This window comes from Meles meles, chromosome 4 (genome assembly GCF_922984935.1).
Source record: "Meles meles chromosome 4, mMelMel3.1 paternal haplotype, whole genome shotgun sequence".
In the NCBI taxonomy this organism is placed as follows: Eukaryota; Metazoa; Chordata; class Mammalia; order Carnivora; family Mustelidae; genus Meles; species Meles meles.
Genome location: NC_060069.1, coordinates 161073677 through 161101512, shown reverse-complemented (window position 1 = coordinate 161101512; position 27836 = coordinate 161073677). Strand labels below are relative to the sequence as shown.

Genomic DNA, 27836 nt, shown 5'->3' with positions numbered 1-27836 from the left:
GGTGGCACCTTTCCCCGGGGGGCTCGGCCCCCTGCAGCTCTGCCCTCCCCCAATCCCCCGGACCCCGGGCCTCGTCGCCGCTGCGCCCCCACGGCCAGGATGCCGATCCCGTCTTGAGTGCCGTTTACCTAAAAGCCGCCGTGTGTCTGCTTGCTCTCCGGACAGATGACAAGACGTTCCAATGTGAGATGTGTTTCAGATTCTTCTCCACCAACAGCAACCTCTCCAAGCACAAGAAGAAGCACGGGGACAAGAAGTTCGCCTGCGAGGTCTGCAGCAAAATGTTCTACCGCAAGGACGTCATGCTGGACCACCAGAGGCGGCACCTGGAAGGTGAGCGCCGCCTCGCCGGGGGCCCGGGAGCGGGGCCGGGAGCTCGGCCTCGTGGGGCGCCGCCTGCAATGCCGCCGTCCGTTGGGGTTTGGTGAGGCCCAGCCAGGTGCCGGCGGGGGGCCTAACGGTGTCTTCGCAGGAACCCCTAGAAACATCCCGGATGTTCCACGCTGAGAAGAGTTTAGGAATCCGGACTCTGTTGTTATTATTATTGTTTTAGAAATCCGGACTCTATTATTATTATTATTGTTTTAGAAATCCGGACTCTATTATTATTATTTTTTTTTATTTTATTTTTTTTTAGAAATCCAGACTCTATTTTTTTTTTTTTTTTAAGGAGTCCGGACTCTTTAGGATTGAGGACTACACAGTCCTTAACAGCATTTCTTCAGAGTCTCTCACTCTCTTGAGAAAACGCTTTTGATAGGAGAGGAAGTGGGGAGTAAACAGCGTATGAAATTGGGGAGGGGGCGACCTTGCAGCCTCAGGAACGGAGCAGAATGTTCTGGGCAGGCGCCGCGGCTGGGGCTGTATGTAATTTCCCCCGCGTCCCTCAGGCACTCTGCGGGCCCCCGGTGGCCCTTGCCGTCTGACAGGAAGCCGGCTGCAGGGGAAGCCGCGGCCGTGGGTTCTGCAGCGGGTGGGGGGAGGGGGGTGGGTTCTGCACGATGGGGGCAGCAAGAATGGGGCTGGGAGTGGCTGTGCCAGGCAGACGGGAGCACCGCGGGGAGGGCGCCTGGGCCGAGGGCGTGAGCCGGACACTCCCGCCCAGACTTTCTCGGAGAACTGGCCCAGACAGACCCTCTTTGAATCAGGATCTTCGTTGTGATCCTCCCGGTTAGTCCCCCAAAAGCCACGCCCCGCTCGCAGACCAGCCCGCAGCAAGCGGCCCTGGCTGACCAGAGCACCTTTCCGTAAAAGCTTGAGAAGAGCCATTTGAGAAAGAATGACAGATGACGTTCAGGCGTGTTGAAAAAGAAAGCAGAGTCACGTGCAAGGTGTACCCGGGGCACGCGGCTGTGCGTAGACGCATGTCCTGCCTCTTCCGAGTAAGACGGGTCCATCTTGCAGGAATTTTGCAGCCACTTCTTTGCTCGGCTGTTGTCCACGTGGCTTTGGGACATGCACCTCTTTTTCCTCTGTGACCCATCGGGTAGGGGGCACCTGGGCCTCTCCTGCTGAACCTGGTGCCCACTTTGTGCCTGCAAGGCCCCGGGCAAGCCCCACTGTTCCTTGGTTTCCCCCCTAGGCTGGTGGATGGCCGAGCCAGCCCCTGTTGGTGGAGCCCCAAGCCCCGTGTGCCACCTGCCAGCGGTCCTGCCGGGGTCAGCGTCTCCTGATGGGTGGGCACGCGGGCTGCATCTTATAACTACTTTTCACCATGTTTGACAGCAACACATGAGGCTGATCATTTTCTGCAGGAACGAATGGACGAGTCTCGTGGTTCCCCCTTCCCGTCAGAGCCTGGTCTCAGCCACTGCCTCTGCTCTGGTGCACTTTATGTCTCCGGGAGCCTTTGGGGGTGATGGGTTTTCACGCCCCCTTGACTCGGCGTTCTGAAGTCCGGCCCTGCGGTCCCTCGGTGGGATGCGGGAATGTTCCAGAACGGGTCCACCGGGTGGAAAGGCACTGAGAGCGAATTTCTCTTTTATTGAAAGATTCCCTGTTCCCCGTGAGCTTCTAAAAATCCATTTTGATCCCAGTCATGAACAGTGAGGTCTTCAAACCTTAAGGAGTCCCTTGTCACTTGGCTTTTCTCCCTGATCCTGATTGACCGATTTCATTTGCAAGGATGAATATCGGTATCTTTTTGACCAAAACGGTCATCCCTGAGAATCCCGCCTTGGCCTCGAGCGCTGGGATGGAAGGAGACTCCCTTCTTCAGCTGAGCTCAGTGTAGCTCTTCGACACCATAAAACTCCAACCCCCTTGTGTTTTCGCACGCTTCGGGAGCACGAGCCGTGCCACTGTTTGCTGTGGGCACGCGCAGCGGCTCTGGCCCTGGTGCCCGAAGCAGCGCCGGTTCCCGTGGAGCGTGCTGGGGGCGCCCGCCCTGCCCCCGCTGGCCAGGCAGCCACGCCGGCCGAGCAGCAGGTGCCCAGCACGGCGTGCTCCCGTGTGTTCACTCTCTCACTCGGGGGGGCGGGCGTTCCAGGCGTGCGGCGGGTGAAGAGGGAAGACCTGGACGCCGGTGGCGAGAACCTGGTCCGCTACAAGAAGGAGCCCTCGGGATGCCCCGTGTGCGGCAAGGTAACACTCTCCCTTCTGGAACCCAGCTGGGCGCCCCACCCGGTCTGCAGCTAAGGCCCCGAGCTCTGCCCCAGAGCGTCCGGGAGAGGTTTCTTAGTGTGCAGATGCACGGGTCATCGAGAGCGCCAGCGCCCACGTGTGTCTTACACCTGTCGTTGTCCTCGCATGATGCTGGGATGCGTCTCCCGCGAGTGAGCTAAGACGTGTCTTCTCCTCCGCGGCTGGTTTTCCCCCTGAGCCCCTCCCGGGGCTCGCCCTCTCCTCCTCACCGCCCCGCCACGCGTTCTTGTGGCGGAGGACCTGAGTGCGGGGTCCCCAAGATGCGGGGAGGCCCGGGGCCTTCCCTTCGTCCCAGCAGAGCCGGTCTAGGTGCCGACCTGCGCCATGGCCGTGGGCGCTCCGGGTGAGCGAGGTGGGACGCCACCCTTAGGGGCAGGTGCCTCCGAGGCAGGCCGTCCGGGGCCGTGTCCGGCAAGGCAGCCTTCTGTCAGCAGCGTGCCGGGGACCCCATGCTGGCACTGCCGTCCAGGGTGCGCCAGGTTGCACGTAAAATGGTGCTGTTCTTTGTGAGCGAGACGAGAGTGTGGCTGCTCGTCCCTCAGACTCGCACCTCACGACTCAGGAGTTTGCAAAGCTCATCCGGTCCCCAGGGCCAGAGCTCCCATCCCTCCCTTACGCAGAGCACCTGCTGCCGAGTGGTTCCTGGGGCGCCCACGTGGGCTCCACGCTGCCACAAGGGGGCGGTGTGTGACCACCAGTGGGCACGTGGGGGTGGGGGGGGGAGGGGAGCTGTTGCTGTCTCAGCCTCCCCCAGTCCCGCCCCCCCCCCCAGAGCATCAGGTGCAGGGTACAGCCCCCCTGCCCCCGGGTCTGGACACCAGAGAAGCAGAGGTTACCAGCCCATGGCCAGCAGTGACACAGCCCAGCCCTCAGCCATGGGGTGACGTGGCCACCTCTGTTGACCTTTTCAAGGGAGAAAATGGAAATCCGTGTTTCTATGTGCAATTTCCTGACTTTTTTCAAACCACAAAGCAAACCAGTCAGCAGGATAGAACGGCCTGGGAGCCCCATGTTGGCATGTGCCCTGGAGTGTGGGTTTGGGGGCTGGCGAGGCTAGAGGGAGGGGGAGCTGGTGCCGGGGGTCTTCCCGTGAGCCCGGCAGCCAGGCCCAGCCGGGCCGGGGAGCGGGGGGTGGAGCAGACCACCTGCCTGCTCGCCCTCCCTGCTGTCCGCCGGGACAGAGCCCGTGTCCGTGTGTCCTGCTCGCCCTCCCTGCTCTCTCCGCCGGGACTGAGCCCGTGTCCGTGTGTCCTGCTCACCCTCTGTGTCCGTGTGTCCTGCTCACCCTCCCTGCTGTCCTCCGGGACAGAGCCCGTGTCCGTGTGTCCTGCTCACCCTCTGTGTCCGTGTGTCCTGCTCACCCTCCCTGCTGTCCTCCGGGACAGAGCCCGTGTCCGTGTGTCCTGCTCACCCTCCCTGCTCTCTCCGCCGGGACTGAGCCCGTGTCCGTGTGTCCTGCTCACCCTCTGTGTCCATGTGTCCTGCTCGCCCTCCCTGCTGTCCGCCGGGACAGAGCCCGTGTCCGTGTGTCCTGCTCGCCCTCCCTGCTGTCCGCCGGGACAGAGCCCGTGTCCGTGTCCGTGTGTCCTGCTCACCCTCTGTGTCCGTGTGTCCTGCTCGCCCTCCCTGCTGTCCGCCGGGACAGAGCCCGTGTCCGTGTGTCCTGCTCACCCTCCCTGCTGTCCGCCGGGACAGAGCCCGTGTCCGTGTCCGTGTGTCCTGGTCAACCCGCCCTTAATCACGGACTCTGGTGGAGCACAGTCACCATGTCCCTTCGATAGTTTGGCTGGCGTTCGGACACATTTTATTCAGCGACGCGTTCATTGTGTTTGCGTGGAGGGTCTGGTCAGGAAGGGAGAGAGCTCGGGTGTTTCTAACACTGAATTCTTGGCTGCTCCCAACGAGTCTTGTCTTTAACCCTGCTGCCTTGAGAAGACAGGGCTGTTGGCTGATACCTGATGCCTCTGCCCCTCCCAGGAGGCCTGCCTTCCCTACTGCCCCGTCCTCCCATGCAGCGCCCCAGAGCTGTGATCACAGGGTGGTTGGCCCCAAGTTCCCTGAAAATCTGGAAAAGAGATGTCCCATGAAGCCACTAGCCTCCTGTGCCTCGTGAATCGTTTCCCTTCATTCATCTCTCATGTTCTCCTCCTGGAGCGCGTGGGGTCTGGCAGGCTGGAGGAGACCTGCTCTCTGGGTTACGTGCCCTTGGGACTTGCCATCCAGACAGGTGCTCTCAGATCAGCAGGGCCCGCAGGTGGCCTCTGCTGCCATTTCGTCCCTGGGGCTCTGTGCCAGAGGGCACGGGGTCCCCAGCATCCCAGCCCGGCCTCAGCATCCCAGCCGGCCCCACTGGGGGAGTATGGGGCGTGCGTGAGCTTCCTCAGCCACCGCACTGGACCAGAGACAGCAGGCTGGGGGAGTTGGCATGAATTGTGCCTGCAGCCCGGTGCCCACCCTGAAGTTGGCACTCTCCCCGGTGCGGACTCTCAGAAGATCCAGGCCAGTTCTGTGACTTACCGGCTTCTTGAAAGGCCCCGTCCTAGTGAAATATCTAAGTGAGTGAATAACACGGAGCCAGACTGCACTGCCAGTAGACGACAGTCTACTGTCGGGACAGCTGGTTCCCCGGACAGCACAGGCTCGTGCTGAGACCACCACTGGCTCGCGTTTGCGCGTGACTCCAGCCCCCAGGCGGGTCGCGGGCAGGCATCCGGACATCCCTGCCCGGTTCCGGTCTGTCAGGTCCCGCCCCTCTGCCCGCAGGTGTTCTCCTGCAGAAGCAACATGAACAAGCACCTGCTGACCCACGGCGACAAGAAGTACACCTGCGAGATCTGCGGCCGCAAGTTCTTCCGCGTGGACGTGCTCAGGGACCACATCCACGTCCACTTCAAGGTGCTGCCCAGCGCCGCCCTGGCCCGGGGAGCTCACGTGGCAGCGTGGCAGGCCCTCGCGGTCAGCGTCCCCAAACACCTGTCCGCTTGGCCTGTCTTCCGGCGGGTGCTCGTGACCCCCTTCTGCTCTCGGGCCCCAGCGGTGGGGCTCACGTGACAGATCCTCCGTTCTGGGTGCTTCCTGGTGAGGACAGCGAGGAGGTGGGAGCCGGGGGCCCCGAGGATTCGGGGTCATGGTTAAGGGCAGAAGGGCCGATCCAGGGAGCAAAGGGGGAAATCCTAGGTGGTGCCGAGGGCAGATGGAGACGGTGAGCGCGGGCCCCGGAGACGCACGCCCGCAGCGCAGCAACCATTCCTGGCAGTTCCAGCCCCGGGTGCGGGCTGGGGTTTCACTGGGCAGGTGGAAATCCAAGGCAGGGGAGGAGGCGAGGCAGGAGTGTGGGAGTGTGGGAGCCCCCCCCCCAGTGCAGGGGCTGAGCCACGTGGACAAAGCTGGGGCCAGAGAAAGGGCCCAGGAGCATGTGGGGGCCTCGGCTGGGGCTTGGGGGACTTAGACCTCCGTTTGCCCCCGCCTAAGCCCTGGGAATGGGGGCCCGGAGACCTGCCAGGGGAGGATGGTTTCCCGAGGATTCGATGAGATGCAGCGGAGGGGCAGGGCCCGGCTGGTGTGAGCACCCGCGGGGCATGGTGCCCGGCAGGTGCCTGTCCTGGGGCAGCTTTCCTCCGGCGGGTGCTGCTGCTTCTCCGCTCGGGGAGCCTGAGTAAGAAACACAGCAGGCCCTTGTGAAAACCTCCCCTCTGCTCCGGGAGGGAAGGGGCAGGCAGGATAGCGAACTTCCCAAAGGACGCCTGTCCATCCTTCTCGGAATCCCAGGTCCTGTTTAAAAGGCAGACTGGCCGGCTGTGGTGCGCCCCCAGCGGCTGTGGCTGGGAAATGGACAGCGGCAAGGAGGTCCGCTGGGTCCCGGCAGGAGTAGACAAGATCCAAGACTCCAAGACGGGGAGCCAAGCCCCCCATCCCCCTCCCGCCGCAGGCAAGGCCTCTTCCGCCCGGCCAGGCCGCTGCCCCGCTGTGGGGCCCCTCAGCTGCTCGCAGGAGCTTCTCTAACCTGTGACTGGACGATTGAAGTGTTTCTCATGGTCTTTTTCAGAGAAGTAATAATTTTGGCACGATCCTTGCCAGGTCATATGGAAACAGGCCTTAGAGAGGACCGATCCCTTCCCAGGGGGCGGGGGGGGTTGACCGATCCCACCACAGCCGGGGATGCAGGGCAGAGGCTTGGTGCGCATGGCTGCCCTCCCCCCCTGCCCTGGAAGGATCGTCCGAACGCAGGCAGGAGCCTGGCGGGCTTCCTGCCAGGATGTGGGGTGCACTGCTGGGGACGCGACTAACCGTCAGCGCCTCTGCCGCCCTGTGCCCCAGGACATCGCGCTGATGGACGACCACCAGAGGGAGGAGTTCATAGGCAAGATCGGCATCTCCTCGGAAGAGAACGACGACAACTCAGACACGAGCGCGGACTCGGAGCCTCACAAGTACAGCTGCAAGCGGTGCCAGGTAACCCCGCCCCCGGCCTCGCCCCCTGCCCCTCCGCGCCCCAGCCCCTCTGCGCCCAGCTGTCATCCTGCAGAGAGGCCTGGGTGGGAGCCGGCCTGTGGCACGCGCCTCCTGGGTGGGGCGGGGGTGGTGGCTCTCTTCTTGGGACCACGGCCTCAGACTGGGGGCTGGCCTGCACGCGGCGGAGGGGCTGCCCCGGGTGGGGGACCGGTGGCTGGAGGCGGAGCTGCACGTTTGCAGCCGCTGGCCGGGTGAGCGCAGGTCCCTGTGTGAGGCTCTAGCGGTTGCAGACCAGGTGGTTCTGTGCTCGTCGCAGCACCTGGTTTGGAGCCGTCAGGGCTGGTGGCTGGAGGTCAGCTGGGTGCGGAGCTGAGAGGCCCAGCGGTGGGCCGGTCTGGAGGGCAGGTCAGCTAGCGCCCGCCTCCTGCACCCCTGCCCACTCCGCACTTCCCTCTCTGGCCGGGGCGCCTTGGTGCGCGGCGGGGCCTCGGGAGCTCCGGGCCGGGAGGCCACCGGCTGGGGTGATCTGAGGGTGATGGGTGTGCCCGTTGGCAGCTGACCTTCGGCCGGGGGAAGGAGTACCTGAAGCACATCATGGAGGTCCACAAGGAGAAGGGCTACGGCTGCAGCATCTGCAACCGCCGCTTTGCCCTCAAGGCCACGTACCACGCACACATGGTCATCCACCGCGAGAACCTGCCGGACCCCAACGTGCAGAAGTGAGGAGGCCGCCCTGGGCCGGGGGCTGCAGGGGCTGGCCTCATGCCACGGTGGGGGGTGGGCACGTTCCCCGCGGGGAGGCAGGCGCTCTGACGCCCAGTCCGTCTCCCTGGGGAGCCCCGCGGCCAGGCCTGGAGGGAAGCGGACCCTCCTCGTCTGTCCTGTTCGTCGGGGGTCCTGTCTCCCTCGTCCTGCTGGCCTCACAGCATGACAGGGTGCTTCCCGGCCTGCCCGCAGAGCTACCAGAAACCCCCTCCCCCCACTGAGGTCGGGCTCCCGGGGTGCAGCCCCGCGTCTGCTGGAGTCCACGCTTGGTGCTGGGTTCAAGAGCCGCAAGCCAGCCGCCCCGGGCAGAGGCTGGAGTAGCGGGCTCCGGCTGCCGGGCACAAGGCCCCCGATTTGCCCCAGCAGGGAGGTGCACTGTCTCAGTTCTGGGGGCCCAAGATTGAGGGGTCGGCGGGGCTGGCTTCTTCTGGAGGGGCCAGCAGTTCTGGGCCTCCCTCCTTGGTGGGCAGACGCTGCCTTCCCGTGACCATCTGTGCGCGTCTGGGGCCTAAGGACACCTGTCTTCCTATGCTTCCCGCCCCACGACCTGTGTCTCACTCACGGGGAGACCTCTGTAAAGACCGCTTCCAAATGTGGTTGGGGTTTGAGGTGCTGAGTATCAGGGCAGTGGCTTGTGCATTTTGAGGGGCACAGTTCAGCCGTGTTGGGGGTGAAAGTCCTCGTGTGTCTCGCCCCGGTAGTGGCTTTGTTGCCTGCCCTTAGCCAAGGCAGGGCACGGGGGTGGGGTGCGGCCGCCCGCTGAGGCTCGCCTCCGCCTCCAGGTACATCCACCCGTGTGAGATCTGCGGGCGCATCTTCAACAGCATCGGGAATCTGGAGCGGCACAAACTCATCCACACCGGTAGGGCTCTGCCGCAGGGACCGGCCGGGGTGTCCTCGTGCTCCCTGTTCCGGCAGCCACACACCCCTCCTCTATGCCTTTCTCTGGCTTTTCCCGTCCTGGGGCCCTTGCCACCGCTTCTGACCCCGGCTTGGACCCCTGCCCCGTGGCCCCGGGTCCTGGGGACCTTCCCAGCGCCCCCGAGCCCGCGGTAGGCTTCCGTGTAGGCCGAGGGAGTGCGGGAGGCAGCGCGCTGTGCTCCTGCCCCCACACTCCTCCTTCGCTGTCCTTGTGCTGCGAGCGCCGATCGGGCCTGCGGGTTCACGTTCTGATGCGCTTGTTGCTCAGGTGTCAAGAGCCACGCCTGCGAGCAGTGCGGGAAGTCCTTCGCTCGGAAGGACATGCTGAAGGAGCACATGCGCGTGCACGACAACATCCGGGAGTACCTGTGTGCCGAGTGCGGGAAAGGTACGGGGACGCGTGGATTGGGTGGCCGCGGGGCTGGGTGGGCATGGGGCACGCACAGGAGAGGTATGGTGTGGGGGCCCGGGGCCCGGCGGGCACGGGGCTGGATGGGCGCGGGGTGCGCGTGGGAGAGGTAAAGGGACGCGCGATTGGGTGGGTGCTGGTCGGGCGCGGGAGAGGTACGGGGACATGGGGTCAGGTGGGCGCGGGCCATGCACAGGAGAGATGGGGGGGCACAGGGCCCGGCGAGCGCAGGACTGGGTGGGTGCGGGGCGCGCGCGGGAGAGGTCTGGGGGCAGGTGGATTGAGTGGGCACAGGGCAGTCGCAAGAAAGGTCCGGGGACAGGAAAGGTACGGGGGCACAGGCAGGACGAGCGCCGGGTGTCACCTGCAGGTGCAGCCTGCACATCGGAGCCAGGGAGCGCCTGCCAGGACAGGGTTTAAGTGAGAGGTTAGAGGAAAAATAGGACCAACACAAGGAGAGAACATGATGAGTTTTAAAGTGGGGAAGCAGCCCGGCCAGGGGACGTGGGAAGCACCGAGTAATTCTAAGAACCGCCGTGTGTTCCCGCACACGCAGAATCCGCAGCTCTTACCGCCTGCTAACCGGAAGCGGCTACACGTTAAACAGCGATTTATTGTGACCAGTGAGGACTGTGACCTTCATTTAAAAATTTTTAAAAAATATTTTATCTATTTGAGAGAGAGAGATCACAAGTAGGCAGAGAGGCAGGCAGAGGCAGGGGTGGGGGGGGGCGCGGGGGGGGGGGGGGCAGGCTCGATCAGAGGACCCTGGGATCATGACCTGAGCTGAAGGCAGAGGCTTTAACCCACTGAGCCACCCAGGTCCCTGTGACCTTCATTTTAATCAGATGAAATTAGTTGAATAATAAACTTCCTAACAAAATATCTCACATCCTTAAATAAAATGGGGAGAAAAGGTCATCCTGCTACATGGTAAATGTTTAACCCATTTCTGTTTCAACAAAACAAAACCGTGTAGAAGGAGAGCGCGGAGCTTCTCAGGCTGTCACCAGCGGCCACCAGCACTGTCTGTGGCGAGGGCAGCAGGACTGTCCCTGCAGGGACACGGGGCACATCAGGGCTGTCGGCTTTGCTGTTATATCTTTTAAAACAATTGTGCATTTTTATAAAGCCTTTCATTTTCCTTTACTTGGTTTTTTAAATTAAACAAAAAAAGACCGAAGAGAACACCAGCGTCTTATCGTGCCTCTCCCTGGATAAGCCGTAAGCAGGTGTGAAATTAGACGATGCGTAGAGGCTCAGAACAGTGACCTGCAGGGAAAGCAAAACGTGATCCTCCCCTGCCCCCACCCCGCCCTCCACCCCGGTCTGCCTCCCCAGAGGTGACGGTTTCTTGTCCATCCCCCAGGGTCACTTTGTGCAAGGAAAATGCAGTGCAGGCCCCTAGCCCAAAACAAAGTGGGGTGCAAGGTGGAGTTGTCGCTCCCGCCTCAGACCTGTTACGCTCTGGAGAACCATTTCACCGTTCTGCAGGAACATTCTAGAAGTCTCTGTGCTTGTCTTAGTGAAGCCCTGGCTCTCCCAGCCCCTTCCCCACTTGCGGGAGGGAACCGTGTTGAGCACCACAGAGACAGGGAGGGTCAGAGGTAGACCTGGTAGGGATGCCCCCCCACCCAGGGGGGCAGATGCCACACCTGGGTTCCCCCAGGGGGCCTGGCAGAACAGGGGCAGCTGCCCAGGGTGGGCACTGAGGTCAGAGCCACATCTTACAATGTTATGTACTTGGTCATATCAGAAGTGTGCTTAAAATTTAGTTCCGTGATTTTGTCCCCGAATTCTAAAGACTTTTTATAAATGCTCGTGTTAGTACTTGGGCTAACATGTTATCTCACACAAATGAAATTATCGGTGTGGTCGTTTTGCTTTGCGATTAGTTATTACCACGTACAAGCAAATGCTTGTGTGTATCTGTTTTGTTTTTTTTTTTTTGTACTTTGCTTTTTTATTTACTTAGAAATTCATTTCAGAGCATTTTCATGTCAGAATGGGTAAAATTGCCTTAACGTGGCTCTCAGAACCGTGATCGGGGCTCTGTCCTGCAGATTCCTGTAACCAGACCTTTCGTTCTGCATTAAGGGCTTTTTTGTCCTCTTTCATTACACAGTGCTGCAGGAAATACTCCTGATTACTGCTGGTTACTTTACTTCTTCTTCCCCCAAATCCTAGGCCTGCCTGGGATTTGTTCAGGGGGGAGGCTGTTAGGAGCGACAGGAGTTTCAGCCCCTGCAGCAGGAGGAGTCAGGATACCCAGGAAAATACCGGGTTCCGAATGGCTCTGCGTGCCGTGAAGTATTTGGGACAGGCCCTGGGAGGCAGCTGTGGGGCCTGCGTGCAGAAAGCCACCGGGGATTTAAAGATGTAAAGAGGGCCGGCCCCGTTCCAGATTTGGGAATTCTACCCATTTAAAACCCCAGCAGCTGGCCCCGAGTAAGTTGAAAATGGGATGCAGAGTGAATCCAGATCCCAACAGAAGGAGGCTTCCGATTTCCACTGCGTGGCAGTCATGCTTATTTTAAAGCTGTTCGCAGATCTTCTTTAAAACGGAAAGAGAAGTGTGCTTTGTCACTGACACGGGCTGCGATGGGGGGTCAGAATGGGGAGTCTTTCCTTCTATGCGTTTTCTTTTTATGACCGTGTGTTGTATTGTAACGTAGAATCCGTTCATTTTAGATGCCTGTGGGAGAGATGCAGGTGTGGGGCAAGACATTAGGGACTGGTTCTCTTCTGTTCGTCTTCTCTGCCAGGGTCCCATCAAGGCCAGAGCCAGGATGCCGCTGTGCCTGGCACAACCTGGGGGCAGCCGGTGCAGGGGAAGGGAAGGAGGCTGGCGGACTTGTGGACCTTGGGTGGGAGTGTACATGGCTACAGTGGGGTGAGCTGTTGGGCGCTGTTAGCTGCAGTTAGAAATGGATCTTGCTTATTTGGGCTACAAAGATCTATTTGCAGCTTAAACGTAATGTAGCACTGTTAGTGACAGTTAGCTCGAAACGTGGGTGGCTATTTCCTTTGGCCTCGGGGCCTTTGCACTGGCTGTTCCCTCCACCAGAAATGCTGTTCCCTCAAGTAGCTTTCAGCCCCTCCTGCACTCCCACACTCCTTCTGGACCACTGTTTAAATGCGTCCTCTAAGGGGACCCCCGTCTGTCCCCTAGGATGAGCTGGCTTCTGGGCCACGTCCATTCCTTCCATTCCTGTCCCTGCTCTATCCTGTTTCTCTTCATCCCTTTCCACGTGGTGCTTGGCCTCTGTTTGGCCCTATCCCTGTGCAGCTGGGGCCGGGCTTGGCGCACAGCCCAGCCTCCAGCCCCCGGAGCAGAGCTGGTCCCGTGGCAGGCACTGGCGTAGCAGGTGTCTGAGAACGGACAGACACCGGCCGGGAGCGGGGCTGAGTGCTGGCCAGGCCACATGTCGAGGTGAAGGGCAATGGCAGCACGGACAGGGGACCGCACCGTGGCGGGGGGGGGGGGGGGCATTCTGAGTAACCGGACGCGCTCAGCGGTGTCCCCAGGTGCCCGTGGGACCTGGTGGTCCTGCTGAGCGCCATCCTCGGGAATGACTTCTCATTGCTGGAGGCTTTTTCACGGAGTCTGTGGGACTTTTTTTCATCAAGAAGTTAAAAATAACTTTTTAAGGGGAAAGCGCTGTTCTGAAGTGAGCACTGGGCCCACTCGTGTCTTCCTGTCCTGTAGCCTCCGAAGCCTTCTCTGGTGGACGGTCACTCAGACTCCGGCCTGCCTGCTGGCTCCGGCGGGGCGTGGTTCTCGTGGCTTCCAGCAGCCTAGCTAGGCCTGGTCCGGCCAGGCTGGGCTCTGTTGGGGGCCAGGGCTGGCTGAGACCCAGCCCCACCTCCCTGGCACAGGCAGTCTTCCGGGAACCCGGTGGGGACTCTGGTCGGCACTGCGCGTCTGCCGCTGCTGTCACGGAGGACAGTCCTGGAGGCGGGCTGCGTCTGCCCTGCTCCGGAGACCCTTGGGTCGTCTCTGTGTGGTTCCGAGCCTGCTGCCCACGGCCCACTGCCCCTGCCCAGTTCAGTTTGTGGCCGGTGGGACTGGACGCCGCCGGCTTTGTGCATGAGAGCCACCACCCACCTGCCCCGTGGCCCCCTTAGCGCTCCTCATGCAGCCCCGCCCACCCAGTGGGCGTCCTGGACTGCGACCCCCGCCGTGGACTCCCACCCCGTACTGGGACCCCCCACCCTGTCTCTGACTCCTGCCCCATACCGGGCCCTCCCGCTGCTGACTCACACCGTGTACCAGGGACTTCCCTTCTCGACTGGCCCAAGTTGGTGAGGCTGTAATTTGTCGCCCGTACTTTAGCGAAGGGGCGTTGAGCTAGAGGCGGAGTGAAGGTCCGAGCCCGCACCTTTCAGCATCTGGGGTCCGGAGCACTGACTTATCTCAGTGTTCGCGCTGTCGGGATCCACAGCAGTTCCTGCAGGCTGGCCCCCCTCCCCCATCCTCAGATAACTGGGCTGTGTCACACCAGTCACATTCACCCCCTGGTGCTGTGAGCACTGACCTTTAGGTCTGCGCAGGCCCCTGAGAAGGTGAGCTTCACATGGGCAGTAAGTCCCTAAGGGCCTCTGAGGGCATTAGTGCCCGTCTTGCCCCTGGTGGAGGGGGTCCTCTAGGAGAGTCACCCCCACGCCCTGACCCCCACTTGTCTTGTTCTATCCCCTCGAGACCTGTGCCTGCCGGAGGGTCCAGGTCAGGCCAGATCCTGTGGGGGGTTCAGGCAGTGTGTGGAGTGGGGTGCGGATACCGTGGGGCGTGGTCTAGGTGTGGGGTAGGGGTGTGGGCACCGGGGATGGTGTCCTGGCCCCGGGTCAGGGGGCAGGCACTGTTGCAGGTCTGCATCATGGGCCGTTTACGGGTATGGGGTGCGAGCGCCTTGAGGGGTCCTGGATGCGAGCGCGTTGGAAGGCACGTGGGGGCTGCGTGCGTGGTGGGTGCGGGCGTGGGGGGCTGCGTGGGAGGCACAGGCGCCGTGAGGGGCGCGTGGGGGGGCACGGGCGCCACAGCTGGGAACACATGGGGGCGGGGATGCGGGCGCCGTGGAGGGGGGCGCAGGCGCGGTGGGGGCCGCGTGGGAGGCACAGGCGCCGTGGGGGGCACGTAGGGGTGTGGGGGGGCACGGGCGGCACAGCGGGGAACACATGGGGGCGTGGGCACGGGGCGGGGATGCGGGCGCCGTGGAGGGGGGCGCAGGCGCGGTGGGGGCGCGTGGCGGGGCACGGGCGGCGCAGGGACGCGTACGGGCGCGGCGGCCCGGCGGGCTCAGTGCACGCGTCTGCGGCAGGCATGAAGACCAAGCACGCGCTGCGTCACCACATGAAGCTGCACAAGGGCATCAAGGAGTACGAGTGCAAGGAGTGCCACCGCAAGTTCGCGCAGAAGGTCAACATGCTGAAGCACTACAAGCGGCACACGGGTGAGTCCGCCGCGGCGCCGGCTGGGCGGGAGGGAGCTGCCCCGGCTCCTGCTCCTTGTGGCTGGGTTCTCGGGCGCTGCCTCTGCTAGCGACCATCCGGTTCCAGCGGGCACCCCATCCGCACGTCACCGCCCACGTGTCCCCACGGTCACCATCCAGGCGTTCGCCGAGCTCTCCCAGGGCTGCCCTGCTCGCGCCTTGCACGCAGCCACGTGCCCGAGCGGGTACCCACGAACTGACCGCACAGGCCGGCTGTCCACCACCGCTCTGTCTGGGGCGGGAGACACTGGAATGTCCCAAGTGTCGGTGCGTCCCCGAGAAGGAACAGCGCACCTGCTAAGTCATCGTGTGTGTTAATGTACTTAGAGGCTGTGATGCGGCAGGGAAAAGACAGCCTGTGTATCAACTACGAGTTCCTTCTCAGGAGAGACGGGCGTGTGGATGAGCGTGTGTGTGAGAGAGAAACAGGGGACACGGGAACCCTGCTGACCGGCTGTGTCTGTGTGAAACTTCTTTCCCGTGGTTCCCTGTGTCCCCCGCAGACTGGGTTCCGAGCACTGCCCTATCTGGTCCAGCTTCCCTGCTCGCCCACCTCCCTCATGGCCCCCTGAGAGATGGATGAGCTCTTGGGTCTGGGGCGAAACGCGTGGAGCCCTGGAAAGCTTCAGAAATGCGGTGCCGAGGGAGGCTGACCGCACTGGTTCTGCTGGTGCAGAGTGGACAGAGGGCCCGGGGCCCGGTGGCCTGGCCAGCCCTGCCGAGGGAGGCGCTCGCTAAGCCACCCAACTGCCCGGTTGAGTGTGGGAGCCACGATTTGTGCGCTGGGGTGCCCCGGCCGTCCCCTTGCCACACCACGGCCTCTGCGCACATGGAGACCCTTGGCCAAGGGGTCCGGTTAAAACCCCGTGGGAACCTCTGAGGTCAGCGCGCCTCTCCTGCAGGGATTAAAGATTTCATGTGTGAGCTGTGTGGGAAGACCTTCAGCGAGAGGAACACGATGGAGACCCACAAGCTCATCCACACAGGTAAGCAGGGCGGCGGGCCTGGCGCTCGGCCCCTCGCCGCCGTCCCTGGTGCGCCCCTCCCGCCCCCGCGTGTGCAGGGCAGGGATAGCTGTCCACCTGCTCTTCAGGGCAGGCCTTTCTCAGAGCGTTTGGTCTGTCCTGCCTTCGTGGGCGGCCCCTTGCCCCTTAAAGGTCAGCCCGCCTGGACTCTCCGCCGTCCACTCCCGGATTTTCCGTGCCGGAGCAGCATCCCATGCCGTGCCCCATGGCAGAGGTCCCCGTCCTGCTCGTCTCGGCCTGGGCCGCCCGTCCCCACCCCTGTCCTGTGGACCGCGGGACGACCCCGCTGGTGACCCGGGCTCGTGTCTTCCTCCCCGTGTGCGTGGCAGTGGGCAAGCAGTGGACGTGCTCCGTGTGCGACAAGAAGTACGTCACCGAGTACATGCTGCAGAAACACGTGCAGCTCACGCACGACAAGGTGGAGGCCCAGAGCTGCCAGCTGTGCGGGACCAAGGTGTCCACCCGGGCCTCCATGAGCAGGCACATCCGGCGCAAGCACCCGGAGGTGAGCGGGCGGCACACGCGCTCCCTCCCCACCCCCGCCCTGTCCCCGCCCTTATGTTCCCTCTGCCTCTAGGGGGCGCCAAGCGAATGCGTGAATGAGTGAGTGAACGAATGAAGGGAGAGCCTTAAATATATTTCTCGCTGAGGTCATGGGTTATGGTCTCACTGGAATTACAGCAGGACAGAAGCACGACCCCGGTGCCCTGCTTCCGTCCTTCCCGTCAGGGTGGCCGACACGGGGCGCGGAACGGGGCCTCCCTGTGGCAGGGGGCGGAGGCCGGTCCCAGCACCGGCGGGAACAGTCACACGGAGAAACCGACTCTGCCCACCTGGGCGCAGGTTCCAGGGGAAGATCTGGGGCATCAAATAATTCACGTGCTTTAAAGAGAAGCGAACAAAAAGACAGGTAGAAAAAAGCGCAGGTCAGCAGCTGTCCGATGACTCTGGGGGAAGAAGTCACGGATAAGAGCATCCGTCGATCTGACGGGCAGGGCAGCCCCCACTTGGGATGCTGTAGGTCCGACCCAGGAGCAGGTGACCAGCGTTCCTGTTGGCAGCCGCTCTGAGCTGCTGGTAGGAAGGGGGACGGCTGTTTGAGGAGGAGACTTGAAAAACCGACTGTGCACAGACGTGGAGAGGAAACGTATGGGGTTAAGACTCAGAAAAAAGTCTTCAACCTCGCCGAATCCCAGAAACGGGAAGGTTCGCCGAAGATGCCATCTTTCGTCTGTTGGCTCGGCAGGGGAACTTGAGATTGGAAATGACCGTGCTGGGCTGGGGCTGGCTCAAGGCAGGCATCCTGGTCACGGACATACTCCTGGGGGCAGCATGGCCGTATTGGACCCCTCCTCCCAGCAGGAGCCATGCGGCTCAAGTCGTGACAGTGTAGCCGTGTGCTTGGAATCCGATACACAGTTGCTTGTGGCCGTGGTTACATGTCCTACAGGCTGTATGTGAGTGTGTGTGTGTGTGAGTGTGTGTGTGTGTGTGTGTGTGTGTGTGTGTGTGTGCAGTGCTTGCCTCTGTGAAGCAAGTCATCACAGAGGGACAGAAGACGGCGTTGTACAGGGTCCTGGTGTTGAAATTGTCCGCCACAAGCAGGCAGCTGGGGTTTCGGCCTCTCCAAATGTCCACTTGGCGGACCGCTGTCAGCCAACTGTGACACCGGGTCTCCGGGCCCAGGGCAGGCGCCACAGGCTCTCCACATGGTGACTGTGCAGTTCGTGCGCGTTCTCTGGTGCTGTGTGAGTTTCTGTAGTGACCCGTGTTCACAAGAGCCGGGAGTCGGGTCTCTGCAGACCAGATGCATGCTACGTCCGGCTGGGTACAGAGAGAGGCCGCCCTGACGCAGAGGGGGCTCAGCGAGCCCTTTTCTCCAGCGAGTCCTTTCCTGGGATCGGAGATCACTCCCTAGCGGATTGATCACTCTGCAAGGCTCCCTTTCCATGCCTGCTTCTCCAGTGAGGGCGGCGTTCGCTGCAACCCGCCTGAGCACTCTGCACTGGGCAGGGCTGGCGTGCAGGGAGGGGAAGGCTGTTGGACGAGGGGCAGAGGACGATTGTCCGTGCCTTTTCTCAGCTCTGGTTTCCCAAGGCTCTGGGGCCATTCCTTTGGATCTTTGTGCCCTCGTTTCATTCTGTGTTGTTCAAGCGCGCACACGCGAAGCTGCCGCTGGTGGGGAGCCCGCCGTCCGGGATGCATCTTTGCCCTCCTGGACTTGACGGTCTGGCGTGGGAGGTGGGGCAGAACAGGAGGCAGATGAGCTGAGCTGGGTCAGGAACAAGCGGGTGCCTGTGAGACATGCGGGTGCCGCATCCTGGGCTTATCACCCGTCCTTACCCGTAGGTCCTGGCCGTGAGGATCGACGACCTGGACCACCTCCCAGAGACCACCACCATCGATGCCTCCTCCATTGGCATCGTCCAGGTAGGCACCGAGCAGGCCCACGGGCTGGGGTGGGGAGGCTCGGACAGGAGCCATGCACAGCTGGAAGCAGAATTCCCTCTTCTTCAGGGGCCTCAGGCTTTACACTGAAGGCCTTCGACTGATTGGATGAGGCCCACCCGCAATATGAAGGGTGATCTGCTCTGCTCAGAGTCCACTGATATAATGTTAATCTCATCTAAAAGAATACTTTCACAGCATCTTTGCTGGACGGCCGAACACGTGGGCTCCCCAGCCCAGCCATGCTGACACATGAAATTAACTATCTCAGAGTCCATAAAAACTCAGCATAATTAGATTACTGTAACTAAAATAACTTTATGAAGTGAACTTAGTTTTTAAAGACATTTTAAGCCACTGTGTTCTTCGAATTGCTGTTGTAGTGTTTTTTGTTTTTTTTTTAAGATTTTATTTATTTATTTGACAGACAGAGATCACAAGCAGGCAGAGAGGCAGGCAGAGAGAGAGGAGGAAGCAGGCTCCCTGCCGAGCAGAGAGCCCGATGCGGGGCTCGATCCCAGGATCCTGGGATCATGACCTGAGCTAAAGGCAGAGGCTTTAACCCACTGAGCCACCCAGGCGCCCCAAATTGCTGTTGTAAAGGGAATATGCTATGGTCTCAGTTACTATGAAATCATGGCCACAGCTCCGTTTGAAACAGCTCTTTGAACAGAGTACTCAGGGGCTGGGTCGCAGTGAGTGAGCCTGAGAAGGCCTGTCCCTGCCTCTCTGCAGCACCCCAGAGGCCCACGGCCCACGTCCTGCCCCGGCCCACGTCCTGCCCCGATGAGGGCAATCCCATGATGGCCTTGCCCTGGCAGGCTTCCACTGGGTTTCTGTGCCGCTGGGTGGGGTTTCAGCACGTGGCATGGCGTAGGAGGCCCAGGAGGTGTGGTCGGTGACCAGATGGCCTCTCGGACACCCAAGCCAGTCGTGGCCTCGGCCTGGTTCTGAAAATTAGTCACTCTGCAGCAATGTACCCTGGACAGACTCAGAAGCGTGCAGTGCGCCTGTCTGGGGCCGCCATGTGGCTGGCATGGTAGCTGTCCCCAGAGGAGACCATGTAATGTTCTCACGGCCAAACCCGTTCTAATCCAAGGTCATTTCTGTCGGGAATTTGCTTCAGCCTGGGGATGAGAGCATGGGCATGAATGGGTTTTCCGCTTCAGGTGGAGGGAGCTCAGCAGAGCTGAAACGGGCATGAAAATCTTGTTCTTATAGACGTTCACATTCTAGCACAAAATGCGGCTTTTAAAAACGGGACATATATATAATTTCTTGCACTTTTATTAAGAGAAAATGAACCCAACGGGAACACGCCCCATCTCTGGGAGCACACACGAGCAGCCACACCATGGTCGTTGTGTTCCCCAGGGCCACCTGCGGGCATGTCCAGGGACCGCACTGCGACCTCCGTGGCCACCGTGGGGACACAGTCCTGTGACCCGGACGTTGCCAAACCTTATGTTCTGCAGCCTGAACTGAGTCTGGAGCAGGAGGAGCTGGCCGAGGGGAAGCACGGGAAAGCCACCAGGAGGGCCCACAAGAGGAAGCAGAAACTGGAGGCAGAGGCGGCGGGTGCCCCCGGGCCAGAAGAGGCCACCTTCAGCGAGTATGCGGAGAAGGAGCCCGTGCTGTCGGGCGTGGGGGACGAAACGGACTCCGCGGTGCAGAGTATCCAGCAGGTTGGTCCCTTCCTGCGGGTGCAGGGCGTCCCCGGGAAGAGCTGCGGGGCGCGGGGATCCTGCCTGTGCCCTGCAAACGTGCTGATGCTGGCCCGGGCCCCGCCGTGGCGGGCGCTGTACGGGGCACTGTTCCCATCAGCCAGCATCAGCAATGCCCTTCCCAGCTCAGACCTACAGGTCATAGCTGTCACCGGGACTAGCCGCTTGACCGTGGTGCATGTGTGGGGTGGGGACCCCCCCATCACTTGGGAATCGGGAGCTTTCTGGGAGGTTGTAAGTGGCCCCTGTGTGTCTCCTCACCGTGAGAGTGGGGCCCGCCGCGTCTGCCCCTGTGAGGTCACACCCGAGGTCCCCGGAGGGTCGGCTAAGTCAGAGATGCCGGCCGTCTGCTGCTTTTAACAGAAGCTTCTGATACGCCCACTTTGGTTCTGAGGCTCGCAGACCTCTCCCCGAAGCGTGTCTCATGCCTGGTTTGGGGCACTGACGGTCACGGAGTGTACTTGGCCGCTCGTTCCTCTCCGTGGAGCAGATGCTGTTTCTCTGTACCTTCTCACCCCGGGAGCTACAGATTTGTGCGTTGCTCTTTTCAGCTTGATCGTTGGGGTTTTTCTCGCCGGCAGCAAAGCGCGTGAGAGGAACGAACACAGGGCGCCCTTCCTTCTCGTCATTCCTTCCCTCTGTTCTTTTCCTGGCCCGTGAGATCGTTTGATTTTGGTTCCAGCGGGTGCTCTCTGGTTCCGTCCGTATCTCACTGCTCTGTTAACGCTGGCTTTTTCTGGGACAAAACTAACTTGGTTTAATCCTTCACCAAAGGACGTTTTCCTCTCTTCCTCCGGGCCAGGCTGTTGGGGGGGATGCTGGGCGTGGGGCTCCTGCAGCCGAAGGCTTTGCCGTTGGCCATTCTGCAGATTGTTAACCGGCCTGCGTTGTGTGTGCCCCTTGCAGGTGGTCGTGACCCTGGGGGATCCAAACGTGACCACCCCGTCGAGCTCAGTGGGCCTGACCAACATCACCGTGACCCCCATCACCACCGCCGCCGGGACTCAGTTCACCAGCCTGCAGCCCGTGGCCGTCGGGCACCTGACCACCCCGGAGCGCCAGCTGCAGCTGGACAACTCGATCCTGACCGTGACCTTTGACACGGTCAGTGGCTCGGCCGTGCTGCACAACCGGCAGAACGACATCCAGATCCACCCCCAGCCCGAGGCCGCGAACCCGCAGTCGGTGGCGCATTTCATCAACCTGACCACGCTGGTGAACTCCATCACGCCCCTGGGCGGCCAGCTCGGCGACCAGCACCCGCTCACGTGGCGGGCGGTGCCGCAGACGGACGTGCTGCCGCCCCCCCAGCCGCAGGCGCCCCCGCCGCAGGCGCCGCCGCCGCAGGTTCCGGCCGAGCCTCAGCCGCAGATGTACAGCTACTGAGCCCGCGGCGAGAGCGCAGACGGACCCCACGCTCGGGGGTCCTTTCTCGTTTTTGAGATTCATTTGCTGGATACCAAACCGAGGGGAAAAAAAAGTTATTATCGCAACGTCCATAAGGTTGACTTAGCTTTGCAGCATCCTCTCCGGCCCCCTCCCGGCATCGCGGTCTGGGGACGCGCCTCGAGTGCCCCCGGCAGGTGGCCGCGCGCGCCCGGCGGAGCTCGGTCCGGGGGCTCACGGGGTCAGGGGAAGGGGGGCAGGTGGGAGCAGAGAGGCGAGCCATGTGTCAGGAGGGACACGGTGGCCCACCTGCCTCCTTCAGGGCGGGGCTCCCACCTGGGGACTCGGGGAGGGGTCCCACAGGACCTGGGTGGCCAGGAAGCTCCCACATCTCGCTTCTGGGTGTTTTTGGCGAATAGCAGTTAGACGTTAAAGTGACATTTATTTTCTTTGAAATTTGAGTCGAGTTGAATTTATGACCCAACTCTGGGCTGAAGGCGCCCTTTGGCCTCCGCTGACCCTCTGGGCACAGTCGGCCCGGGCTGGGAGTCCCAGACATCGCTGACTTGGGCCTCAGAGGCCTCTTTGTAACATAACGTGGATCGATTTTTCATGTCTTTTTTTTTTTTTTTTAACTGTATTCCAAGCCCGTGTTATGTGTTCAGGACTGGCCAGACCACGTTGTTTTCGATCTTGAACGCACTCAAGTCGTTTGCACTGTAGGAGCGTCGGTCTGCGTGCGGCTCTGCGCGGCTGCCCGAGTGCGAGGGACACGCCGCCGTGGGTGACACGTCCACTGCACGCATCCCTCCCAGGGGCTCCTGCACGGCTGCCCGGGGACCCTCGGCCAAATATATTTATTACAGCTGAGGCTCAGCCAATCCCAGCGAAGGACAGGGAAGAAACCGTGTTTTCTTTCTGCTTGAACTGAATTCCAAAGGTTGATGTGTTTCAAGACCAATGTTCTAGAGAAACATCGAGCGAGCGTGGCTCTCCCAGCGGCAAAGTACACGTCTCTCTGAATTCCAGAGGGGCCACCTTCTCCTGCCAGGCGGTGACAAAAGCAGAAGAGGTTCGCTCACAAGCAGAAGCGTGAACGGCCTTCGTGAACGAACGTGCCAAGTTACAGCCACGCTGCGTCCGCGGGACACGCGCTTCCACACGGGGCGCGCCCGTCAATGACGCGGGGCCAGGCCCATGCCGTCTTGCAGCTCAGCCAGGGACACAGCGGCGCGGCGTTCACCCTCCTGATCCCTTGTAACGCTGTCCGAACCACATGCTAACGTGTCCTTATTTTGGCCTTGCTCCCTCGTTACTGCACGTCCTGTCCTCTTGGGACACCCGCGCGGAAGGACGAGCAAGGCATCCGTAGCAAATACGTAGGCCAGAGGAATCTTGTGCCGTCGCTGAGGCCAAGGACGTTTCATTCTGCAAAATCCCAGTTTCCCAGCACTTCACCTGGTTCCCTGTAGCAGGAGTCTGAGGACAGGGCTAAGATTCGTTCCGTGCATGCTTGCCTGCAGAACCGCGGGGAGGCCCACGCACGCCGTACGGAAGCGTGTCTCCGGACGCGGCTCCATCACACTCCCGTCGCCTGCCTGGTGGTTGAATTCACAGTGGGACGTTATTTGACTTTTTAATTTATGATAATTATTTTTATGTTATTTATGTATATAATTAACTGCTTTCTACACAATAGTTTCATCAAAGGGACTTGGGCCGGGAGTGGTATATTTTTTAAAATACCGTCTTCGTTCTCCAAATATAAGAGGCTGGGTGCCCACAGGATCAAGAACACAAGGTTCTGAACATATTTAAAAAGAAAAAAAATCACTGACAATTTTCTTTTTTTTTGCTCTCACAGCATAGAAAGGGTGAATGACTAAAAATACGAACATGATTAACCTTCTGTTCGCCTTTATCTCTCACTCCTCTTCCCGGTGTAATAAAGGCCTTTTAAATCACAGTCTTATTTTTTTAAAGACATCGTTTGTGTGCCCGGAGTAAGGAGGCCTCCGACGTTTCTAAAGCACCTCGTGTTGGCTGCGCGGCCCGCCGGCCTCCCACTGTTCCTTCACACCCACGCCTGAGGAAAGACCCCCCGTGTAACCCTCAGTTAGGACTCAATAAAAATCTGATTCACTCCTGAGTTTCCTGTAGACGCACTTGGTCTTACTAGGGTTACTATCGGGCGCAGAATGGGTCTGTGGGGTCTTAAAACCGATACTGGGAACTTGCATGCTAGAGACGGAGCGAAGGAAAAAGTGCTGCCCAGCCAGAGTCCTTGACCGGAGATGCTTCTGCGCCAAGGTCACTGCGGACAGACGGGACGCGCTGAGATTGTCAGCCGATGCTGGGTGCACAGCTGTGTCCGTGGGAGCCACGGCGGGCCCCGTCGCGGTCCCGGGGCTCTGTGCGTCTGGGCTGCTTACTCTAAGTTAAGGCACCGCGGGAACTTACCTGTGGCCCGTGCATCTGTAAAGCTGTGCCGGTCCGTGCCACAGTCACGGTGAGACTCTCCCGGAGCTGGTGCTCCCCGTGCCGAGGAAGGGGCTGGGCGTCCGGACCGGCGCTGGCGGGGGACGCGTCGCCTGTGCCGGCTGCCACCTCACTGTGCCCAGCGGGAAATCCCGGGTGTTGGGGGCAGAGTCACGGACCTCACGCGTTCATTCCGGCCACGGCGTCCGCAGGCGTGGTAGTCAGGGCTCCTCAGCTCAAGACGGCGTCCTCGGTGACATTTTTGAAAGGCACTGAGACTGTTTCGAGAAGTTGCGTGTATTTCGTGTCCCATCAGTTTGTAGAATGACAAATAAAAGTGCGGTGACCTGTGTTTTTCAATTGCTGGCCCTCTGCCCTGAGTCCCCGTTCCGCGTCGTCGACACACTGGCGTCATCTGAGAACGGTTGTGGTTCCGGCTGCCAGCCCCGTCGTGGCTCCGGCTGCCAGCCCAGAACCCACGCGGTGTTTGGGATATTTGAAATGTTCCCGGAGATCCCGAGGTGTCAGAAGCTCTCCCAGGGGGCTGAAAAGGGGCAACGAAGAAGGCGCATGTGAGCTTCTTGCAAAGCTTAGACCAGGGGAGAATGGAACGGAAAGGAGAAGCAGCCAAGAGGGGAGAACCGAGAAGCAGGGCATTTCTTTGGCCAGGGGGCCTGGAATGATCCCTTACGTTATCAAACGTTTAATGATATGTTCTGATTTGTTAGGAGCAGTCATTGTTAAGTTAGGACGCACCCCAGGAGCCATCCATTCCTCTAGGGACCTGAGCCCTGAGAACTGTCTTCGATCCTTTCTTGTATTTTTGGTAGCTTCGGGGGGCGGCTCCCTGATCCGCCATCCAGCAGGGGGGGAGCCCTGGCTGGTGCGTGCCTGGCTGGTGCGCCAGGCCTCTGGGCTCCCTGGGCACAGAGACAACCTTCCAGAACCCTTCAAGGGAAGAGATGACAATGTTAACCAGACACACTTGAGTTCTCTGTGAAGTACGGATCCCGAGAAGCCATTTCCTCCACAACCGCCACGTGGTGGGACCAAAGCTAACAGCAGCAACCTGGAAAGTCTCCCCCCTCCCCCCGCATGGAAAACAAAGTCCCATAGAAAGGGGGGAGCTGAGCGCACTGACATCCAAGGGTCCCGCGTCGGGAATGACGGGGCACACGATCTCCTGGGCAGGTGCGGCAGGTGTGGCAGGCAGAATAATCCAGACAGGGCCCTCGGTGGCTCGGACAAAGAGCCACCCCTCCCCTGCACACCCTGTTCCCTGCGGTCCCCGGCGCAGGGGGGTGCCCCGAGCAGCCTCCTCTCTCCCTACTGGCAGGGTCACCTGCCCACATCCGCCCCAGGAGGAGGGAGCCCTACAGGGTGCGGTGCCCCTTGGGGGGGTGTAGACGCGCCCTGTGTCCCCCCAGAGAGCCTGGCCCGCACGCTTCCCTGGTGTGCGTGCCGCGTGCCGACTGTTGCACACGCGGGAGCTCAACCCCAGCACGCGGCTGCGTCACCTGCGAGACCCTCTGGAGCCCGGCCGGAGCTCTGCAGCTTCTTTCCCCTCCTGAGCGCTAGCCCTGAAGACCCGGAAGGGGCGGGGACTCTGTCTAGAGCAGCAAGTCTGTGGGTGCTTCTCCCCCCCAACCCTGTGCTGTGGGGAGCGGGGAGGGGGGATGCTGGCGGCGCCCTTGGCATCGAGCTCCACACGTTCAATCCGTGGGATTTACGAACCCCGGCCCCAGAGCTGGCCCCCTCGCCCTGCGCCCATGCGAGCCCACAGCCCTGTCACCCATCTCCTCACCCTGAGCCAACCCAGACGTGTCCCCATGTCCCACATTGACGTCTGAGTGGTTAGGAACCCATCAGGTTTCACCATATCTGTGACTGCTCCCCACCCCAACTTTCCAGCCGACCACCCCTGCACCCCACTCCCGTCCCCAGGAGTCTGTTCCCCACGCCACCTTGATGGCCCTCGTGAGGGTGCCCTTCCATGGTGCCATCCGTGCACCAGTCCGGTGTCCTGCGGTGGATTCTGAGGGCTCTCTGGACACATCTGGCTCCTTTCTGTGGCTCGAGGCCTGTGGGGCTGGCCCTGCCTCCCTCCAGCCGCTCCCCTCCGGGGGTCTTTGCACCTGGTCAATGCCTGCCTGTCCTTCAGATCTCAGCTCAAACGTCCCTTCCTTAGAGAAGCTTCCCCGAATCCTCCAGAAGCTAGTGTTTCAGAACGAGCCCTGTTCTCTGTGGGCTCTCACCAGCCGGCCATGACATTGAGTATTCACCAGGGAGCCTATTTGTCCCCATCCGCGCGACCCTGCTCTTTGGTAAAGCTCCAGAAGGAAGGGGCTGTGCTGCTTTCTTCATCGTGCTGTCACTTTCCTGAGTCTGCCCAGGACGGTGAAGCCAGAGGCACAGCCAGGATAGCTAAGGACTGTGGTGTGACCGGCTGTCTCCTGCTGGTGTCGCCTCACATGCGGTTTGCTCGGCTTCACGGGACGTCCTCCGGACCGAGTGCTGTTCCTCGTTCCGGTCCTATGCTCTGTATCCATCACATACGATGTCCTCCCCATATAGTCTGTCTCTGATAGTGCTTACAAAATTGGTCAGACTGGGTTGTCTTATGGGGCAGTAATGAACAACCCTAAAATCTTAGCAGCTTAAAACAGCGACTATCCTTACTGCTAAAGGCTCCTTCCTCAGTCACTCAGCAAACAGCCCCTGCCGCACCCCCCCAGCCCATGTGCTGCTGGTTGTCCTTGCAAACAGAAAATAGAGCTCTGGGGTCTGACACATGCGATTCTCTGATCCGAGCACTCCTGCCTCTGGACAAGGGGGACTAGGGATTGGGTTTACCCTCCTCTATGAAAACTAGAAAGCCAGGTGAAACACAGGCCAGGAGGGAACTCGAGCCCTTGGCACCAGGAGTGATGGACAGCACTGCCCCACCCCCCCAGAGAGATCAAAGACCAGCAAGGCAAGTCCAGTGACTGTCCAGCTTTTAGCTGGAGGAGTTTCCAGGCTGCAGCGAGAGGGAACCCAGGCAGAGGACAGCAGTCTGAGCCAATGGGATGGACCTGGCAGTCCAGGAAGTCCAAGGGAGCTGACGTTCCCTAGGCAGAGGACCCGAGATGAGAGAGCTGTACAGAGAGAAAATTCCAGAGCTCGGAACATCCCCTCTGCTCCTTGAACTGAGCACTGTTGGGGCACTCCTGTGAAGAAGGTAACTATTCCCACTGTGCAGAGCGAGAAGCCTCAAAACCTGGGACCCTTGGGGCAGAGTTCGCAGACACATTTTGAGTAAACGTCATGGGAAAGTGACCCTAAGCTCTGTCTGGGTCCCACCTAACAAAGCTTAAAAGCAAAACATGAAACCTTAAAAGTGAAACAGCTTAAAAACCAAGTCAAACTGTTTCCAAGATCCTTAACTGACTCCCAGAACAAGGCTGAAACATTTTAAGTTTTTATTTATTTGAGAGAAAGAGAGAGAGGTGGGGAGCATGAGCAGGGGGAGGGGCAGAAGGGGGGAACAAGCAGACTCCACATTGAGTGTGGAACCCGACATGGGCCTCGATCCCAGGACCCCAAAACCATGACCTGAGCTGAAGTCAGATGCTTAATGGACTGAGCCACCCAGGCTCCCCCTTAAGCATATTTTTATAGGAATATAAAAATATCCATCTCCCAGTGATGTAACACTCATGGGGAACAGCCGATCAAAAATTACCAGACCATGAGGAATCAGGAAAATAGGACCTATGATGAGGAGCACAATTAACTACAAAACCCAGCTCAGAAATGATAGAATTACTAGACAGGGATATTAAAAGAGTGAATTTAACCGTTTTCCATGTGTTCAAAAAGCTAGAGGGAGACTTACTCATGTTAGAGGCATGGAAGATGTGTTTTTAAAAACAGATCTGACTGAACTTCTGGAAGCTAAACTTCAGCAATGACTTAAAAAGCATGCCAGATGGTGTTAACGGAAGGTCAGACTCAGCAGAAGAAAGGATCAGTGAACTTACAGCCATAAAATCTGTCCAAAATGAAATACACAAAAAAGGCGCTTGGGGGAAAACTGAGCAAGAACCAGTGAGCT

At 60.3% G+C, this 27836-nt stretch overlaps 1 protein-coding gene across 1 annotated transcript in view; it reads left to right on the top strand.

Moving 5' to 3' along the window:
- The window catches only part of PRDM15 (PR/SET domain 15), a 60523-nt gene extending 36452 nt beyond the window's left edge, over nucleotides 1-24071 (top strand). Inside the window, exons 12-24 of the mRNA XM_046002362.1 lie at nucleotides 166-333; nucleotides 2489-2583; nucleotides 5407-5538; nucleotides 6961-7095; nucleotides 7651-7814; nucleotides 8643-8722; nucleotides 9050-9169; nucleotides 14509-14640; nucleotides 15582-15665; nucleotides 16034-16209; nucleotides 18054-18134; nucleotides 19628-19837; nucleotides 20783-24071. Of these exons, the coding sequence (XP_045858318.1) occupies nucleotides 166-333; nucleotides 2489-2583; nucleotides 5407-5538; nucleotides 6961-7095; nucleotides 7651-7814; nucleotides 8643-8722; nucleotides 9050-9169; nucleotides 14509-14640; nucleotides 15582-15665; nucleotides 16034-16209; nucleotides 18054-18134; nucleotides 19628-19837; nucleotides 20783-21262 (2057 nt within the window). The 3' untranslated portion in view covers nucleotides 21263-24071. The remainder of the gene's footprint in view (nucleotides 1-165; nucleotides 334-2488; nucleotides 2584-5406; nucleotides 5539-6960; nucleotides 7096-7650; nucleotides 7815-8642; nucleotides 8723-9049; nucleotides 9170-14508; nucleotides 14641-15581; nucleotides 15666-16033; nucleotides 16210-18053; nucleotides 18135-19627; nucleotides 19838-20782) is intronic.
- Nucleotides 24072-27836: the final 3765 nt, after the last annotated feature.